Source organism: Stegodyphus dumicola, chromosome 7 (assembly GCF_044657685.1).
Source record: "Stegodyphus dumicola isolate Sdum_Otavi_A_Nest chromosome 7, ASM4465768v1".
In the NCBI taxonomy this organism is placed as follows: Eukaryota; Metazoa; Arthropoda; class Arachnida; order Araneae; family Eresidae; genus Stegodyphus; species Stegodyphus dumicola.
Window position 1 is genome coordinate 15,773,210 of NC_140774.1, and position 20,431 is coordinate 15,793,640.

At 35.4% G+C, this 20,431-nt stretch overlaps 1 protein-coding gene across 3 annotated transcripts in view; it reads right to left on the bottom strand.

Moving 5' to 3' along the window:
* Positions 1 to 20,431, bottom strand: part of LOC118184145 (protocadherin Fat 4-like) — a 517,728-nt gene that overhangs the window by 65,153 nt on the left and 432,144 nt on the right. For all 3 annotated transcript variants that reach the window (XM_085819903.1, XM_085819902.1, XM_085819904.1), the window contains exon 58: positions 16,503 to 16,672. In XM_085819903.1, the coding sequence (XP_085676029.1) occupies positions 16,503 to 16,672 (170 nt within the window). The remainder of the gene's footprint in view (positions 1 to 16,502; positions 16,673 to 20,431) is intronic.

A 20,431-nucleotide genomic window follows, 5' to 3' on the forward strand; every position in this document is an offset into this window, starting at 1 on the left:
CCGCCGATAGCGCATAAACGACAATAGTATAAATGCACTCTTTAAAATTCAGTATATTTGTTTACCATACCGATACTCTGGGGCTAGGTTCACTTAACAGCGTTACATTTCATTCATTTTATAACTCAGAATGCACAAAATTTATATCATCTGAAGAATTACCTAATCTTGACACATATTCTATTTAAATACTATAATAAATTAAAACGATGTATAAAAGAAATTAAACAAAAAAATAAGGAACAGTTTTTCACATACGATTCAGTATTTCTCATTCAATGAATTCAGTTTTCACTTCGCGACAAGGCAAAAATACATAAAAACTCAAGCTCAATATTCCATACGCGGCATCGGTGGATCTTGATATGTTACGATATCAAATAAAGACACTTTCCTTTAACTAAAGCTATTTATGAATCAAAGACTATGTACAAGTATTATATACAGATTACAGGATATCTAGTTTATACCACTCTCATCAAACTCTCAACTCTCTCTGGTGAAAACTTTTAATTAGGTACATATACGGGCGGCGCAGCGCCCTTTATCTCTTTTTCTACAGTTGTCGCGAAGCTTAGTTTCTCTAGATTGGTAACAAATCCACTATGCTGCTAAGTTTCAAACGTAAACAAACATGGCCGCTATGGTAAAAATAATTAGGCTTAACCGCACTTAAAAAACTTTTAAACTATTTATAATTCTAAAAATTTTGCATGTAGATTTCCTAAAGGCATAAAAACCTTAACCAGAAGATAAGAACAGCATAGTTTAATCAATTTTAAAGCAAAAGATGCATACCTTACAAACATATAAGAATAAAGAAACTGAGATCACTGACCCGAGTAACAGAGTGGATATATATATATGCATATATTTATGTACTTTTGGTGCAGCCGATTGCAACGAAAATAGGAGGTGCACATCTATATGTTATAGTAGTCCTATATACAATATTTCAACTTCTGAGGCCGCTCGTTTTTGAGTTATGCGAGATATATACATACATACGTACGTAAACATAGTCGCCACAAAAATTCTCTTCAGAATTCATTTTAAATCAGTTTTATAATTTTTTGGGGGAAAAGAGTACTTTATTCTGTCCTTACGTAGAGATGTCACGCAAAAGCATCGTTAAATTGCATTCGATAGCGGTCAAAATTGACATTTTCGTTGAAATATGATAGCCGAAATTTTCACGATTACAATACTTCCTTTTTACGTCGTACAAGGTAGTAAAAATTAGTCGCTGGATGTCAGCTGCGTCAACTCTCTAGCCCGCAGTTTTCATTTTTATAGGTTTCTTCCTGCAACTAGGAACGTTTTAGCAAATGTTCGACGTTAAATATCTTCCATATCAAAATTCTGGCCGCAGAAAGTTCACAAAGGACTGTCATATATACCAATGCAGTGGAGATGTTTAGCCAGACAACCATGTCCGATCTTCAAACGGAACGCTGCGACTGTTGTGGATCTGGGCGAGTCCGTATGTTAAAGTTGAAAAATTAATGAGAAAGTTTTTATAAGGGGAAAATTTAAATATTAGATCCACTTGAAGGCTCAAATTATTTGTAGCCGCAAAAAGATCTAAGACACAAAAACATTAATAAACGCTGAATGCTTAGAAGCCAACATAATTAATCTTATTATTTGTTCAAATAATAACTTTTCTGTTATTATTTGTTCAAATAATAATAACAGAAAAGTTTTAAATGCGATGTTTTAAATGATTTATTAAGTGCAGAAAAATTTAAGAGGGCTCTGCAGAGATCACTAAATGGAATTAGAGCCAAATTTAAGGTACGCTTGCATTTGAATTTAATCAAATAACACCTGTGAGTAGTTTAATACTTATATAAGTTCTTTGAAAAGCAGCTGTGTGTCTGCTTTACGAGGCCTGTTTCTAGCAAAATCAATTTTAAATTCATCTCACGGCTATATTTCTAGGCACATTGATTCCGTTATTTCTTTTTATCATTCCGAGAAAGAAAGCATTGTCTCAGACAAATATTATTCGAATGCCCGGGAAACAGAAAAAGGTGAAACATTCATATCACGAATGAAACCTGAAACGTCCCCTTAATACTACCAGGTCTCACGTTCAGGGCACAAAACTGAAAGAATATAAACTGACGTCAAACTTTAAATAAATAAAAAAAAAAAACCGTGCTGGGTCTGAAATTATGTATAGTTCCAAGATAAATAACCAAAGAAGGTAGTTTGAATCCAGTTATGGCCCTACACTTTATATTAAATTCAATAAATAATATATTTTGCCTGACTTGGAGAAAACCTTGCATTGTGTACTTTTTTTTTAATTCCTGGTACGAAATAAAGGAAGTATTATAATCACGAAAAATTCCAGGTGCCATATTTCGAAGAAAATATCCATTTTGACCGCTATCGAATGCACTTTTACGATGTTTTTGCGTGACATCTGTACGTATGGACAGAATAAAGGACTCTTTTTCCCCAAAAAATTATAAAACTAATTTTAAATGGATTCAAAAGAGATTTTTTCGCCCCGTCGTACCGTACGTGCGTATGTATGTTTCTTGCATAACTCAAAAACGAGTAGCTTCAGAGTGTTGAAATTTTATATATAGGAAAGCTATGGGATGTAGTTGTGCAACTCCCTTTTTGGTGGCAATAGGCCGCACCAACAATAAAAATATATATACAAACATATACCCACCCTGTTACTCGGCTCCGTGAGCTCCGTTTTTTCCTTCCTATATGTTCGTAAATTGTGCATTTTTTGCTTTAAAAATGATTTAATTATATTGTTCTTATCTTCTGGTTAAGGTATTTAAGCCTTTAATTAACCTGCATGCAATATTGGTGGAATTTTCAGCAATTTAAATGTAGTTTAAGTGCGGCTAAGCCTAATTTTTTTACTATAGCAGCCATATTTATTTACATTTTAATCTTTGAAGAATAATAGATTTGTTGCCAATCTAAAGAAACTAAGCTTCGCAACAACACTTGTTTCTTTTTTTTTTTTTTTTTTTTTGTCTAATTTCTTTCATACATCGTTTTAGATTTATTATAGTGTTTGAATAGATCATGTAACAATGATTGGATAATTCTTCAGATGATATAATTTTTCGCATTCTGAGTTATGTAATGAATGAGTTGTAACGCTGTTAAGTGAACCTAGCGCCAGAGTGTCGCTATGGTAAACAAATAGAGTGGATTATAAAGTGTATTTAGTCTATTGTGGTTTATGCGCTTTCGACGAAGCAGATTTAATTCAGCAGGAAAAAAAATGAGTATAATTTAATATTCCTTTGAAGGAAGTCATGTGGTGTACATGTCAGATTTTTTATTTTGATATTTATTATTACTTGTAATGAATAATATTCAGAAGAAATTGGCAATAATATTTCAAAAAAGCGCATGGAAGTCTTTTTACCCTCTTCTGTTGTTATTTACACCCAATTAACACATTTGCATGAGACAAAAATGTAAAACACTTTTATTCAATATGTAAAGTTTACTTCAATTAACATGTTCCATCTTATATTAAAATATTTCCTGCACTTCGACTATTTCTTATACTTAATTAGAATATGTAAGTGAAGTAAGTTTTAAATGGGAGAGAGAATTTGAATTGGTAGCCTGCAGTACCCTGCGAGGAATTTCTTCTATTGTTGTCTTCCTTGAGCAATGTGATTACCAACTAGTATCCCTGATATTGAAAATTAAGTGGCAGTTGTGAAACACTGTAGCCAGGTTATTAGAATTTAAACTGATTATTCTATTGGAAACACTAGAGACCGTTCGAACAATAACTTCAAAACTAAAGAAGTTTATAGTTGTTATCGTAGATTTTTGAAACAAATACCATATTTCAGAGCAATAATTCTAGAACAAACTGTCTGCATACCTAGACTTATATTTCGGCGACATTTTGATCTGCTAAGAAGAATCGATTAGAAGTATTTTAACTGCTAATATGAGTTTTCACAAAAGGAAAACGAAGAAGTTTTGTAACTGCCTCCAGATAGCTTTAGTTTGCAAAATGATTTTAATCAGATAAATTTTAATGAGAAAATTATATTTTCCAATTATTAGAAAAATCCTACTTACTCAAGAAATCATTCGAAATAATTTGAGATGAAGCCTAAACAAAGCGCTGCAGTAACATTGACTGAACAGTATCCTCTTATACCCTTCCCTTTTAACAACGGCTCTGAATGTTTTGAAGACTTGTAGTATTTCGAATCTAACACGGAAATGGATTTAATAAATGCGGAGTTTCCCAAATAGGATCCAGGAAATAATTTATCCCTGATTTTAAATAGGAGAGAACAAAGCATATTCTAATGAACTTCCCTAGAATACTCAATTGCAAACAAAAGGATTGCAGTACTCTTTGTTGCTCTCTTTTGTAAGTGCACCGATTTACATCAGAAGCACGTTATGCATCTTAAGGATCTCTTTGCAAAGTTCTGAGGTCAACGGCTTCCATTACGTTTATACTATTATTTGTTTTAAGCATAACTGAGAAAATGTATATTGAATATGTATATCGATACTTCAAAAATCTTTAAATTTTATTCATCAAAAAGTGACTTGCCAAAAAGATAATATGCTAATTCATAAAATATGAAATTTTAAATCTTTACTGAAAATATTCTTAATTTTCAATGCATTTAAAACCAACTTTTTTTCTACCTTTTGACTAACGCGAACCATCTAAACAAAAATTAAAATACTTTAGTACCATCACCACTACATTTTACGATGATTATTTTTCAGTTTCTCAATCAGTATTTAAAAAAAATATATTTTGCCATTTGCACAGGCTGTTGGCTATTTGTATTAAATACGTACACATAAAAACATTAGATTAAAAATTGGTTACCATTTTAATTATTAAAATTTAATTTATAATACTCTAATTCTAAAGTTTATTGTGAAATTTGGGCTTGTTTAAGAGAGATCAAATTCTTTATGTATGGTCATATTTCACTTAGCTTTAACCGTAAATTAAGATCCACTTTTAATTTTGTTCTGTATTTGTTTCTTCACATATAACATGGAAAAAAATCTTCGTTCACACAAATAGGTTGTGCGAAGAGGAATAAAAATTTAATAACTTTATTTAAAATGCCTTTAAATTCTTTTTTTCATTCATTGTTATTTCAGAAATCTTCAGTTGGAGCTCAATCACCGAAAATTTCTATCAATTGTGCTTTTTCTTCACGAGGTGTTTGAATTTAATAGTTAAAAATACTTTGTTTTTTTGCATGCCACCTATTTTTCTCTTGCATACCTCCTGCTGAGAATCGCTGATTTAAACTATTCATTAGCTCAGAGGTAACTGTGGTATCATGTACAACTAATGGCGCATTACATTACTTTGAAATTTCAAATAGTTGAAATCCTTCGATCTTTTTCAAGGAGCAGCTGAAAAATTTTCAATAGAGCCACATATTTGAATTATATTTGGATGATCATCAAAACTAATTCATGAAATAAGTCGAGAAATGAGTTCAAATAATAAACAAATTGAGAGTAATTTAAAGCAAAAATGTAAAGCTGCTAATTTTTTTTCATAATATTATTAAAGAATGCTATTAAAATTAAGTTATTATTATTATTATCATTATTACTATTAAAATTAAGTTATTAATTAACTATTTTTTTATTTTAAACTTTATTTTTAATACCGTTCTTTAACTATATGTGATCGCTACGAAAGTATAAAAAGAAATTTAATGGCCTTGCACTTTTGTTTTAATTTACTTTATTTGCAACCATTTTTCGATTTATTTACGAATTTGTTTTGATAATCATCAGGCTACAATTCAGATTAAATATAAATTGGCTTTCTTGAAGATTTTTCGGCAGGTCCTTTATTATATGTTTGCGTTTTATACTGTGAGAAGTGTAATGGGCTATACTGCATATCCCACATAATATACTTTATATACAATGAGAAGTATGAATGCTATATCCGAGAAGACACAATAGAAGCATGAGCACGGTTATGCTGGATGGCGTGGCGTCAAATGGCTGACCTGTCAATGACGGGTGTAGACTGGATAAGAATATTTTTGCGTTATTTGCGTTGATTTGTTTATGTTTCAGATTGATTTATACTCTTCCTGTTAGCTAGTATGCCACCATTTTGTATTTAAATATTATAGTTTGATTATTGGTACATGATGGTACTTACATTTCTATTTCTTATTCGTGTTGTACAAAACTCTTGAGAACCTGTGCATTCCCTACATCCATAAAACATCAAGAACGACAATCTGTTTCCTTGTAGTATTCTGCTATCAAACCAGTGGATTCGGATATAGTTCCCAATAATAGAATTTTCGATTTAGCATATCTGGAGATTTGTGATTTAAAGGAATTCTTCCAGCTACTTATCATATTATTATTATTATTATTATATTACTCTTATTATTATTATATTTTATTATTATTGTTAGTGTTATATTATTATTATTATTATTATTATTATTATTATTATATTATTATTATTATTATTATTATTTACAAACGTCTGTCTATCTATTTATATTTTGAACCCCCCCCCCCGTTCAATGAAGAATACTGCAGGGGGCCAATTTTGCATCCTATGCCGAAATTACCGAAACAATTGATCAGCCATCCGCTCGGTATATGCAACCATAAGTTCGATTATTAACATCGATTAACATTAACTGAGAGCATTAACATCGATTAACCATTCTCGACTGCAAATTTGATTAACCTCGTCAACGGGACCCACTGGTCTTTGTTACACATATAGAGTAATAAAATAATAGTGTAAGGAAGGAAAACAAATACAGCATATTAAAACATAGGAAAGAATAATATATATATATATATGAATACTATATATATATATATATCAGTTTTTGTCCGGCATAAATAGAATGGTGAAGAATCATAAATGTAGTCGTAGCTTAAATTATCAGACAATAAGTTTACAAAACAGGATCCATTTATTATTATTCAGGAGAAGATAGCAGTTACAAAATCAGATATCCGGAGTAAATAAAAAGAATTACTAATAACTTTTTTGTATGAAGTTTACTGCAACGTGACATTTAAGAAAAGGCCCACGATATTCTTTTGCGAGTCCTTTTATAGCCTCTGGAAAGGCGGAGCTTCCAAGAAAGGACGTCAGCCTCGTCAGCCAATCCAGTTCGCTTTAAATATTTCCAGAACATTCTAAAACTGTACGTGTAGAAAAGGCGGGAAAAACAACTTGACAACGGGGCTGTGGATTTAATTCCACGTACTTTCAAATAAGAGAACGTCGCCATTAAAAATGAAAAGAACATACAGTTAGAATTTTAAGTGTATTCTTGACTATGGAATTTTATTATTACATATATATATATATATATATATATATATATATATATTTACTCTTGCTCTTTTAGCTCTTTACAAATGTAGATGAACTGCAATACATTTGATCTTGGTATTATGGTACAAGAAGAACTGATTGCATTGAAAGAGGTTATTTAAACAAACGTTTTATTCAAAACTAATGGGCACGTTACGTTTTGGTATTGAAAAGTCATCTGAGAGAAATATCCCAAAACAAAAGTCGTTAACTGGACCAACATTATTGATTTTCCCCTTTTCTTACCCAAAGGAAGCAGGCTTTAGTTAAGTCCATAAATAACGATGGAAAACAAAAAATAAGTTAAATATTTCGAAACGAGGTGATTTAAGAATTACGTTAATCAATTTTATCGCGAATATTCAAAATATTGCAGCAATTGCATTTATTAAGCTCGAACATTTGTGAAATTAAAATCTCTGATTCTATGTCTGAAAACTAACTGAAAATTGTTTATATTTGTAAACGTGAAGTAAGATAATACTGTTACGGATTTTGTATTTATTTAGCTATTTTTAGTGGAGTTTGTAATTAAAATTGTTTTATATTCCCGTGCAATGCAACACGAGATTTATTTGAAGAGAAAGCTACGCCGGAAAAATTAAAATACAGTAGCACTCGCATTTAACATTTTAATAAATGGATATTTCGTAACTGTACTCTTTTGCTATCCAGAAAAATCGAGAAAATACTAGAATGTCCTCGTGCAAGATTAAAACGCGTATAAAAGCGAAAGAAAAGCAACTTAATTCAGTTAATCATCAATTCAACTTAATTTATAAGGTATTTCTCCCAATTCCCTAGCGTGCCTTCGTGGTGTAACGGTAGCACGCTGGGCGGTATTCCAGAGGTCCGTGGTTCGATTCTCGGCGAAGGCGGTTGCATATTTTTCATCTTTTCTGCTTCAAATTAACCTAATGACTCTACAAATTCAGTTATTGATGTTTACATAGTTCTTGTTGTTGAATGTAGGTGAGATCGCATTAGCTTTCTCGCTTTGAATTGTGTTCTGTAAAACGTTTTAGAAGTTTAAAAGATAACTACTGTGAGATATTGTGATATTGTACTAATATTTCTGAGGAAATTTCAGCATTTTGCTTTATTTCTTGGGATAAGACCAAGTTTTATTCACTTTTCATCGGATTTGTTCATTCAATTCGTTAAGAACCCACACGCACGCAACAAAACAAAAACTAACGAAACATAAGTCTAGTAAACAATTTATATCAAAACTTGTATTGATATTCTTAGTCTAGTCGTTAGCTTTAAGTTAAATTTATGCTCAAATATCTACAGGGTGATTATAATTAAAGTTTAAGTTTCAAAACGCTATAAAAAAAGAACCACTCATGAAAATGACGTCAAATTTGAAAGGAATGTTATTGAAGAAGGCGGAAAGCGTATGGCAGAAGAAAAAATTTAGTTTCAAAAGTTAGCAACAGATGGCACTGCAAGCGGAAGAAGACGTAAATTAAAATTTTAGTTACATTTCAGTGTTATAAAGCCGCCAGGTACCAGGCTGTTCCTCATTTCGCGTCTCAGACGTTCGCCATGGGTGTTTCACTGCAGGATCGCGTCTGCTGGTAAAGCTGTATTACAAGAATGATGATTGTGCAAGAGTAGCTCTGCAAAAATTCAGGACACTGAAGGGTATAAAAGAAGGCGTTGGTCCAATGAGTGTCGTAGGTCTAAAGAAAATGATGCAAAAATTCGAAACGACAGGTTCGTTTGATGTGCAATCTGGTAGAGGGAGAAAACGAGTGCATTCGACGGTAGTTGAAGAAGTGGCCACAGCATTACAAGAGGGGTCGGCCGGTGGTGTGCAACCGTGCAGTGCACGAGAAATTGCCTGAACATTGGACAGGCCTACGAGCGCGGTGCTGAAAATTGTACGAAACATCCTGCAATGCTATCCGTACAAAATTGGCCATGTGCAGGAGTTGCTTCCGTCTGACTTGACAGCTAGGGAGACGTTTGCGTTAGAATTCCTGGCTCGCATGGAAGTGGATAATGAATGGCCGTGGAAAATTGTGTGGACAAATGAAACCCATTTCCATCTGATAGGATACGTGAATACCCAGAATTGTCGAATATGGGCAACAGAAAATCCACTGGCAACGCACCCCGTACCACTTCATCCTGAAAAGGTCACGGTATGGTGTGGCTTTACGGCATCGTTCATCCTACAACCATATTTTTTCGAGCAGACGGGTGCTTCCGGTCCTGTTATCGCAACCGTCACTGGTCAGAGGTATGCGTCGATTTTGCGCAACCACGTGATTCCAGCTCTGCAACAGCGTAGATGTGTGGATGAAATCATTTTTATGCAAGATGGCGCTCCTTCGCACATTGCACATCCCGTGAAGCAGCTGCTGAGGCGCCATTTCGGAAATGCTCGAATTATCAGCCGTCATTTCCCTACAGCCTGGCCGTCCCGATCGCCTGATCTTACTCCGTGTGATTTCTGACTGAGGGATTTCTGGCTGTGGGATATCTTAAGGATGTTGTGTTCCGTGCTCCAACTGCAAATTTAGCGGAATTAAAGGCACGCATTTCGCAACACATTCTGAACATCACCCCGGAGACACTGCGATCCGTTGTGGAACATGCTGTTTGTCGCTTTCAACTTGTTGCACACAACGGTGGACACCATATTGAACATGTTTTGCGCAAGTCTCGTGACAGTTCCGAACTGCTTTGATGAATGGTTCTTATGCGGTATGTCGCCGCAAAACTCTTGAAATCGATTTGTCCCTTTCGATGTGATATGTACAGTCATGCAAATAAAATTATTCAACAATTCTAATTTGTCAATGCGTTTTAATGTGTAACTTCCACCTTAGCCGTTGTTTTACGAATCATTTCTCGTTTCTCGTCGTGATTCTCCCGCTTACAGCGCCATCTGTTGCAAACTTTTAAAACTAAATTTTTTCTTCTGCCATACGCTTTCCGTCTTCTTCAATAACATTCCTTTCAAATTTCACATCATTTTCATCAGTGGTTCTTTTTTTATAGCGTTTTGAAACTTAAACTTTAATTATAATCACCCTGTATATTATGATTATGTTACGTGTTATATATTATATTATACAGGAAACGTCACGGTGGCGATGAAGATAACCATAGAAGGGGTTGATGCAAGAAAAGAGTTGAGAATCTCTACTTCTAATTTTTTCGTCACTAAATCAAAACCCAAACGAATTAAAAATACATAACATTCATTGTATTCGGTAACTTATGGTAAATGAGAATATGCAAAATCAATAAAGAATTTTCACAGGAATATTAACCCAGCGCCCGTTTTCCCTGAAAGGACTTTCAAGTACCCCTATTTTCTTACACAGACAACACGGCAACACACATAGAAATCAGATGATCAGTCAATGACAAACTCACATCTACTAGAACGAAAGGAAAATCTGGCTTCCATGTGAAGATATATATATTACTTTTACATTTGAAAGACGTAAGAGTGATTACTGTTCCGAATCTCGGAAATGGCATCACACCGAGGCAAATAAATGGACAACTGGTTAACAAAGAAGAGAATAAATTCTGCGAAAACGGATCGTTATGTAAGATCCATTAAATTTCTTTACATCGCCAACTAGAAATTCCTTGACGTACGTGTTAGAGTTTAACATTTTATCACTCCGAATTAAAAAACAAATTATTCAACATTGAGCTATCAATTTATATATATAAAGAAGAAAGTCTGTTTGTCCTCTAATATACAGTATTATAGCTACCGTCACTAAACTTTCTATAACTCTTTTCTGGGTCCTGGAAAAGGTCGACGTCTACTTTTTACCATAACAAAATAGTTAAAATTAGAGATATTAATTAAAAACTCGGAAAAACAATAATTTCTGCCCTAATTTTTTCGAATGGCAATAGCCTCGAAAGCTGGAGATAAAAATTTACTTTATTTCGAAAGTTGTTGCCACTGATCTCTTTTCGAAGTTTTACGATGAAATAAAAATAGCATCGCCAAACATTAAATACATTATTCCCGATTCCAAAAATTCGTGGGAAGCCATTTCGACTATTCCCATCTTCGTACGACTTAAATCAGCCGAAATATTAATTAAAACCTCCGAAAACGCTAATTTTCGCACTCATTTTTCCGTGTGGCAACAGTCTGTCGCGTTGGAGATAAAGATGCTTTATTTCGAAAAGAATCGCTACTGCTCGCCTTCAAATCGTAGAGTTTGTTAATCAAAAACTTGTAATTTTAACAAAATCTACATATACAAAGCAAGATCTCTGTGTGTTTGTGCGTTTGTTTGTTCGTGGTATTGATGTCTGACGAATTTTTTGCCACATTTAATCGACTAAAATTGTATACAAGTGAAATACTGGATGGAATTTGAGCTTTTACGACCACTTCATAAGAAAGGCGGAAATCATTAAAAACTGCGCGCCATTGTTGCACATATAATGAAAGAGAATTAGTTTATTTTTCTATTGAAATTTTTTATGTGAGTTTTATGTGCATCAGGCTGAAAAATGTATGACTATGAATCGTATTTTTTGAGTAGGCTTATTGTTCTCTCTGTTATTAGATGCATTACTCTTAGTCTAACTTAACAGCCATCGGATGCTTCCGCTAATATTAAATAATAATATCGATTTAGCTGTGTATGCACACATTTCAAAATTAATGAATGCTAAGTTATACTATTCGTCTTTTGTTCTTGTTCAAGATTGAAGATTCAAGTTTTAACTTGAATTGATTTAGTGCTTGTTTGGCTTAAAAGCCAAGCAATCAATAAATTTGCCAAACCTATTTAAATCGTAATTTTCATGTTACCATAGCGTAGGAACATCCAGATCTAGATAACAACCCCGAAGAAGGTTGTACGACTCGGAGCATTAAGTTTTATCAAAGGAAAAGTATTCTTACCATTTCTGAATAGTCACTGATGTTCTAGTGTAATTTGTTTGAGAAGCTTAGTTTTTCCCAAATTTTTAAAGGATTATGCAAGTGAAATCCGTTTTTTCTTTATGCCTGGTTAAGGATTCTTTTGTTTAACTATAATCGATTATGTGGCCACCCATCTTCTCTTAGTTCGTACAAAATCGACGAAGACAGGAATAAAACGTTGGAGTCACTAACAAAAAGTGGGAGAAAGATAGCATAGCAATCGAATTTATGCGTTGGGAAGTAATGCTAATTCATAAAAATTAGTTCTGCCTGAGAGAAGAAGAATTTATGCTTTGAGAAATAATGCTCATTCAACCTTGTAAAGTGCATTAGTATGATATAAACAGATAAGACAGTACTGTAGCAATATTACAATTGTATCATTTCGTTATATAGTATATGTACTTGTACTGGTGTACCAGTGTTATGGTACTGCGGGAGTATGCTATATTTTTGAGTGCTTATCTAATTAACTTTATTATAGAGTATTATTTCCTTTGTATATGAGTAGCAGTTTATTGCCATGTATCTATTTTCAAATGAGCACAAGAATATGTTTGTAACAGTACTGTATTTCGAAAACCCAGAGGAAGACAGCTCTATTTTTAACCCTTAAAAACCGAAGCCTTCGCTAACCTGTATGCTTAAAATACCAAAACGCCTGCCCCTATCCATTACCCGTCCCGTCCGTTTCCTCCCCTACCTGTCCATTAACGCACAAGTATGTGTGAAAATTTCAAATGACATCCTTTCTACTTCCTAACAAAGACGTCCATTACCTTTTAGGACAAGCTGTATGCGATAAACTAATACAATGCATTTGGGAAACTGAACCTGCTACTGCTTACCTTATAGGAAGAGACGAAAACACATCGCAATCTCGGCCATATCGGGCGGTTGTGTTCGTTTAAATGAAAGGCTGTCTCGGGCGTTTCGGCCTTTAAAGGGTTAAATCGACAGAACAGCAGATACACTGTCCCCTTTAGCTTAATAGCTGTACAGTCAAAACAGAATCCTTTTAGCCGCATGGCTGACTTAACTCCTTACGCTGTAATTTTTTTGTTCTTTGCTATAAAGACAGCTTTCTGCATTCGGACTTGTTAACAAAATTTGAATCATTGGCTGCCCTTAAATAGGCTGGTGAGTATAGTCTTGCAAGTAGACCAGTTGCTCTGTCGGTGGAGTAAAGTAAAGTAAAAAAAAGACCAGTGATATTTACTAGCGGTTAAATCCATAACGCCGCGTGAATTTATGTTACTTTAATAACACCTGAATAAAAAAATCCTCAATATTTACAAATATGCTGCCAACCTGACACTCAAATAAAGATTAATTCGACCAGTATAAATATAATTCACCAACATTAAATTTACTGAACTTGAATTTCCTACTCGGCAAATCTTGATAACATTAGAAGAAATATTATATAAACATCACTAAAACTTGCATTAATGTCTAACCGATAGCACATCGAAATGTTACATGACCCAGAATAAGATGATGCTAATAGGACTAACATTAACAGTACTTATGTAACCAACATGGTCAATCCGTATCTCCCAGTCGGTATAAAGCCGATTACAGAATTAGCATTTCTGTCATCCGTCTTTTGCGGCTTTGAATTCGAAGCTCCTCAGATTAATGCAGAGAGGTTCCGGAGATTAGAGAATGGCATTAGGGAAAAGGAAGAACTCATATTACCTAACTGCCAAGGAAAATTTAGAGGACAGTTCACACTGTGAAACTTAATCGTACATATTTATGCCACTTCTGGCAAAGGATTTTGAGAATTCATTATGTTGCCTTAAAGCATTTATTGCTCTAGAGCTGTTTTTAAACCAGTTATGTCCATGATAAAATATTATACTGTTCCATGTGCCATAAAGATTTAGAAATTTCGATAGGTATACAGCAAATATCCGATAAACCTGTACGTTCGAGACTTTAGCGATGTGAGATTATCTGGTTGAACGAGAAACTGTCGCCAAGTTGAGCGATTTAGGGTCAGTTATGAATAAGCGTGACGTCACAACACACTCATAGCATATGCGCTTTCGTTTGATGTAACCAAACCGGTTTCCGATAAGCTGCGTTTTGTTTTTATGAAGAAGGATATAAATTGACTCGTACTGCTGTATTTTTTTAATATTTGGAAAAAAAGTTTTAAATCTGTAACTTGTCTTCTACAGAACTGCAAGCATTAAAGTTATGAGGATATTACTATTAAAAACAATGTGTATTAATGGAACACATACGGTTAGCTGAATTAATTTGGGACATTACGGTGTGGGAAGTTTTACTCATAGCGTTCTAAATACAACTCTCTGTAAAATCAGAGAGCGCAATAAAACAGTAGAAATCAATGAAGGTTTTTTTTGCAAAGCGCAAAAACGAAGCAGATCAAATGCTGACTGTTTACTACGGTTTTTACCCTCAAGAATAAATACTATTTACATGATTATAACTCCAAAATGAAGCTCTCACTTTTTACCTTGATTGCGTTTCTTCCGATATATATCAAGTCTGAAATTTAATTCCTAAGCAATTGGCAAACATTTTTGCATGTAATGAATTGCAAAGCCATCTTTCTGGGGAAAAAGAATTATTAGTTCGTTCAGAGTTTCGTAGAAATGACTGGCGCAAATTTGGCGGGATCACCGCCAATTTTCAGCCAACTTTCACGGTCGACGGGATATTACGTAAGTACACCGATTATAGTGCCATCATCGATAGGGATGTTGGTGGAGATGGTGCCGATTATCGGTTATGCCGAAAACATTGGATTACCGGATTTTTACTGTAAACAAATTGATAGTTATTTTGTTTCATTACGCCCTGCATTTATGGTAAGTATTTAGCAAAACTATTTACACTCTGTTCACGGGAAAATACTGAGGAACTTAAATAAGCACTCTGTTTCTATAATATATATCTTCATGCTTAAAGTTACTTTAAAATCTCATTTACCACAGTTGAATAGTTATTTCTGTTTTATTCGCTTCCATATTCGGAAGTTAAGTTGCTCAACGAGAGAGGACTGGTTTTGTTCAAGACTTGACAAAATAGTCCATCTATCTATGTCTCTCTTTATTTTAAACTGGATAGTCTTCCATATGCAAATTTTACATAAATACTCAAAAGAATAATCTTTGAAGAACTGCCTTAAGTCTACCTAGGCATATGCAGTCGGAAGGCAAAGTATATGAAATATATATATCCTGTCTAGTTTGTAGTTTTCATACGGCACTTCAGTTTGGAAAAGGCTGCAAAAACTAGACAAGGGATTACCAAATTTCAAATAACGCGTAACATCAGACGGGGAGGGAGAGAATGTACTTTCGGTATGTATTACAACGAATTATTCGTTAAATGAGGCAACTGGAATAAAATATCCTTATTTCTAGACTCTGTTCTTAAGTCAAAATAATAACTAAATATAATAAAAAAAAACAAATATTTAAATGTTATTTAAAGGATTTCAAGATTTCAAGTACCTTAAGTTCCTGATAAAATATTTTTGCCGCTAATCTGCTAAGTTATCATTACTTAAAATGTGTATCAGTTCCTTTTAAGTTTCATTAACAATTTAGGTTAAATCAAACACTGTCCTATATTTTCTTAGAATCCCGTCACTTATATTCTCTCAAATCTTATGCAGATTAAGAGCACGTGAAAAATAACTTAAAAATTTATCGAAGCACTCGGAAAAAGGTCAGTGCATGTCTGTCCTAAAGGACGCAATATTTCAAGTTGCTAAACGGAATTAATTTGTCAGATGGTTAGGAAAAACTAGGGTTTGTATTTCAAGATCATTGATTTGCGAATTTTGCTGTATTAAAATGTAAGTTGCCTTTATTCTCAAAACGTTATCAACTAACCTATGTTATACATTTAGGTTCAGTCGTAAACTAACAGAAGTGGGTAAATTAAGCGTTTAGGTTAAACCACATGTGTGTTAAAGTTGATTAATATTCTGCGGAATAATTCCTCAGCATTAAAATAATAGCCCTGTGTGAAATGCTATAGGATATTCAGAATTGTAACAGTAGCTTAACAGCCTAGTTAGCCTTTTGTTAGATACACAATCATAAAATAAAGTAAGTAACAATAAACTGAAAAAATATTTTTAATTAAATAAACTTATAATTAAATACACTAATTAAAAATTCAATAAATTTAGAATCGTTTAAATTTTACCGTTATGCGTAAGACTTGGTAGCCGAACGAAGCTTCAAGAGGTACGGCAGCAACAATGGGGCGCCCCTGCACTTCGAATATAGGGGCATTATCATTTTCATCTCCAACTTCTATCACGACCAGAGCCTCGTCGAAAGCCAAGTGATAGCTCTCTGTCGATCGTGCTGGACCTGTCAATGTAAAATATGATAATTATGCATATTAACTAAATATCAAAAACATTGATCGAGGTCAACAATGGTGGTTTTCAAATGAGAATTACATTCTGAATTTGTGTTCTGAACTAAAGCTACTTTTTAAGAGCGCCCTTTGTATGTTGCCGATAAATAATATCAAATATTAAATAGCATACAGTACAGTATATATACAAACGGAATGTAAAGAAATCAGTAAGTTCATAAACAACAATTGACAACAATGATTGCTGATATATGGACCAGCAATGAGAGGAAAGATGTTGGATATACTCTGGTGTGCAAAACTTAAACAACAATGTAACTTTTAATCAGATAGCCATGAAATTGCAGAAAAGGGATTCTTGCGATCAGTACAATGAACATGCAATTCAGTGGAAAAGGTCGTGCGTATGCAAATGTCAGGATCAAAACGTCACAGCCGACGTGAACGCACGCAAAACGCGTAGGGTCGGCGCGCTCAACTCAAGACAACAATAAAAGGAAGGATGGAGACGCAATTAAAAACATTCGCTTCAAGTGCAAGTGAATTCTTTCGTGATATATGGTTAGAAGAAATCATCTGGATGACTTCATACGTGGAAGAATGATCAGAAAGCTGGAGAAGTGGCGTAATGTGACTAGTGTAGCTGAGGAGTTCGGAATCAGCAAAAGAGTCCTTTCGCGCGCTTGGAAAGCCTTCCAAACCATAGGCACAGCTGTTAGAAAGGTTGGTGGTGCCCACCCTAGGAAAGCAACTGCAGTGGATGACCGATATATCGTTCTGCAGGCGAAAAGAGCTCGAAACTAGTCAGCAAGCGCCATAGCTCAGCAACTGTGTACAGCACCAGGGCGACAAGTGTGGTGGTTTACTGTGTCCAGACGCCTTCACAAAGGTGGCCAATTCTCCCGGTGTCCTGAATGCTGCATCTCTTTGAAAGTTGGTCATCGACGGTACTGTTTAGAATGGTGCAAGAAGCACAAAAACTGGACATCTCATTAATGGAGTCGTGTCCTCTTTACGGATGAGAGTCGTTTTAGCGCCACAAGCGATTCTGAACGCCAGTTGATTTGGAGAGAAGTCTGTATAAGGTTTCATGCTAGTAACATTACAGAAAGAGACCATTACGGTGGCCCTGGAGTTTTCATCTGGGGAGACATTATGCTGAACGGGCGGACAGAGCTAAAAGTTTTTAACAGTATTTCCGTAACCGGATTCGCTATTGTCAGGAGACGATCCTTCCCCATGTACGTCTTTCCCGAGGTGTCATTGGAGCAGACTTTGGTTTTATGGATGACAATGCACGGCTATACCGGACTCCTGCTATTCAGAAACTACTGAAAAGTGAAGATATCACTCGAATGGTTTGGCCAGCGTATTTCTCTGATTAAAATCCCATAGAACCTGTGTCGGGTGCTTTGGAGAGACGCCTTGCGTCACGATTACAACCTCCAGGGAACACCCAACAACTGAAACAGATGCTGATTGAGGAATGGGCGCTCTTACCTCATGATCTGTTGGACAATCTGGTGCTGAGTATGGAGAGACGGTGCGAAGCAACCATTGCAGTAAGGGGAGGGCATATCCCATACTAAGGAACGTGTGCTTGTTGGTCTTCCTCTTGAACAGACAATGATGTGTAACGATACTATGAGTTCAATAAAGCCTGTTTTTGTCTGATTCCATACTGTACGCATTGTATTCATTTTTGCGCTACTATGCTTTCGTCTTCGTTTTAACACAAAATGCTGTCTCTCATTTCTGAATTTCATGTCTCCGAGATGATTTCTCGTGGAGTTATTGCAAAAAGAACTCCTGTTGCTTAAGTTTTGCACACCAGTGTATATCAGGGCATGTCAGTCTTTGTAAGTTTAGCCACATTATGAAGTATATTTTGCTGCTTCAGGGATAGCCTCTGGCATGCCATTCGTTGCGCAGTCATGGATCAGAAGCATTAATAATAAGCAAAAGATCCCGTAAATGTGTGAACGAAAGACAAGGCAAAAAGGATAGAAAGAAGCAGGCGGGATGCTTGACCTTTGCTAATGGTTTACAGGTATAGTTTCCAACGCACTTACTCTACAGGTCCGTCTCAGTTTTGCCCTACCACCAAACCTTTGAAAAGGATTTCCGATTCGACAGTATTCTAAGCAACACCAAGGCACACAAGCATTAATTATGCACTTATTAACATCCAAGTTTTTCTAAGGCCCATGATATGGCAGCCAGTGTCCCTAACTACTACCATTATAGTGATCAGGCGGCCGATATAGGGCAGCAGTAGCAAAGAATGGTGTTTAGTGTTATTAATACCCTTTCAAGGATTGTTAGATCTCGCCTACTACATGCGGTCAAGGATTGTCTGTTGGCAAACGGCCTGGATGCCCAGCCGGTAGAGTGGTTAGAAACGCTGACTGCCATACCAATAGCTTCGGTTGCAGATCCTGGAGATGGTACCGATGTTTGTAAGCATTTAGTGTCTTGATGATTAAAAAAGAACTCAGAATAGCAGCCTTGCTTTGAGTGGAAAGGCCTCTTACTGTGGTGGATTGGTGGTAGGGGATGAGAGGTGGGAGACGCTCGGACCGCCCCGGGGTGCTCTTCTTCGACATTGGGACGGAACGACACGCAAGTATTGTACGGGGCACTATACTTGTAGGACCAATGGTGAAATTCTGATGTCTCATTCATTTCTGCTTGCACCTGGTCAATGGCCTGCAAGAGAAAGTCTTTAATCTAATGATGCCGCATACAATCCCAAGTGATGGACAAATGAGCCATGCACAACGGATGAGTGACTTAATGAGTCACCCCATTACCCGCTCACACATGGATGCTACAGTGGGGCTACACAGGAAAACATGTTTCGTTCGAAAGGAAGATTCCGTAACACACGCTCCTTCATCTGTGACTTTCTGTTATGTAGAGAAATTATCTGATAGCGTTGTAAAAACTATGTGAATGATTTTATGATTTATGGAAATCTTAATTTTTTATTTGATTATGAATTATTTATTTTAAGGCTTTAATTTTGGGGAAAAACAGATGCTTCTGGAAATATTATTTAGTTTAAATGAATATTATTTATTTTCTTTTATTTGTAAATCTTGTACAAACTTCGATTCATTGTGAAAGAAGCAGGGAAAGGGAGGCAATTTTTGCCAAGTCATGATTTCGCGCGCTTTGTCCTTTAGAATGTTCGAGAAAGAATTTTCATTGTTAGTTGAACTTAAGAGAGGAAAGTACGTGACAGAAAGGTCAAAGGTTGCTACTTGTCTTTCAATGTAAGTCATTCAGGTTTTTGGCGATTGAGGGTCCGGTTGTTGGCTAAGTGAAGAAAGGCGCGCATGCGCGATCACCCTTATTTCCGCATTCTGGAGTTGAAAACGCAAATTTTGCCATAATTAAGGGGGCGATAAGTGAAGCCATAGTGGGAGCCCGGTTTGGGAAGGAGACGAAGGAAAATTCGAGTTGGATTCACTTTTTGACTCTCTCGCTGCTTAGACGTGGCTCTTGAAAACCGGCTTGAAGGAGATAGATGTAAGTGACTACGAGAGGTGTTTTCCGGCGGGGAGCGGCAAATATGCTCCCCGGCCGCGTTTTGGTTAAGAGGACTCTCTTACGCACTCACTCTTGGACTCGCTGATTTTCGGGCCGGCTGGACTAGTGGACGTTGCTCTTGAAAACTGGCTTGAAGGAAATTCGAGATGGATTCTCCCTCTTACTGACTGGCGGCTGGAACTTACTTGGGACGT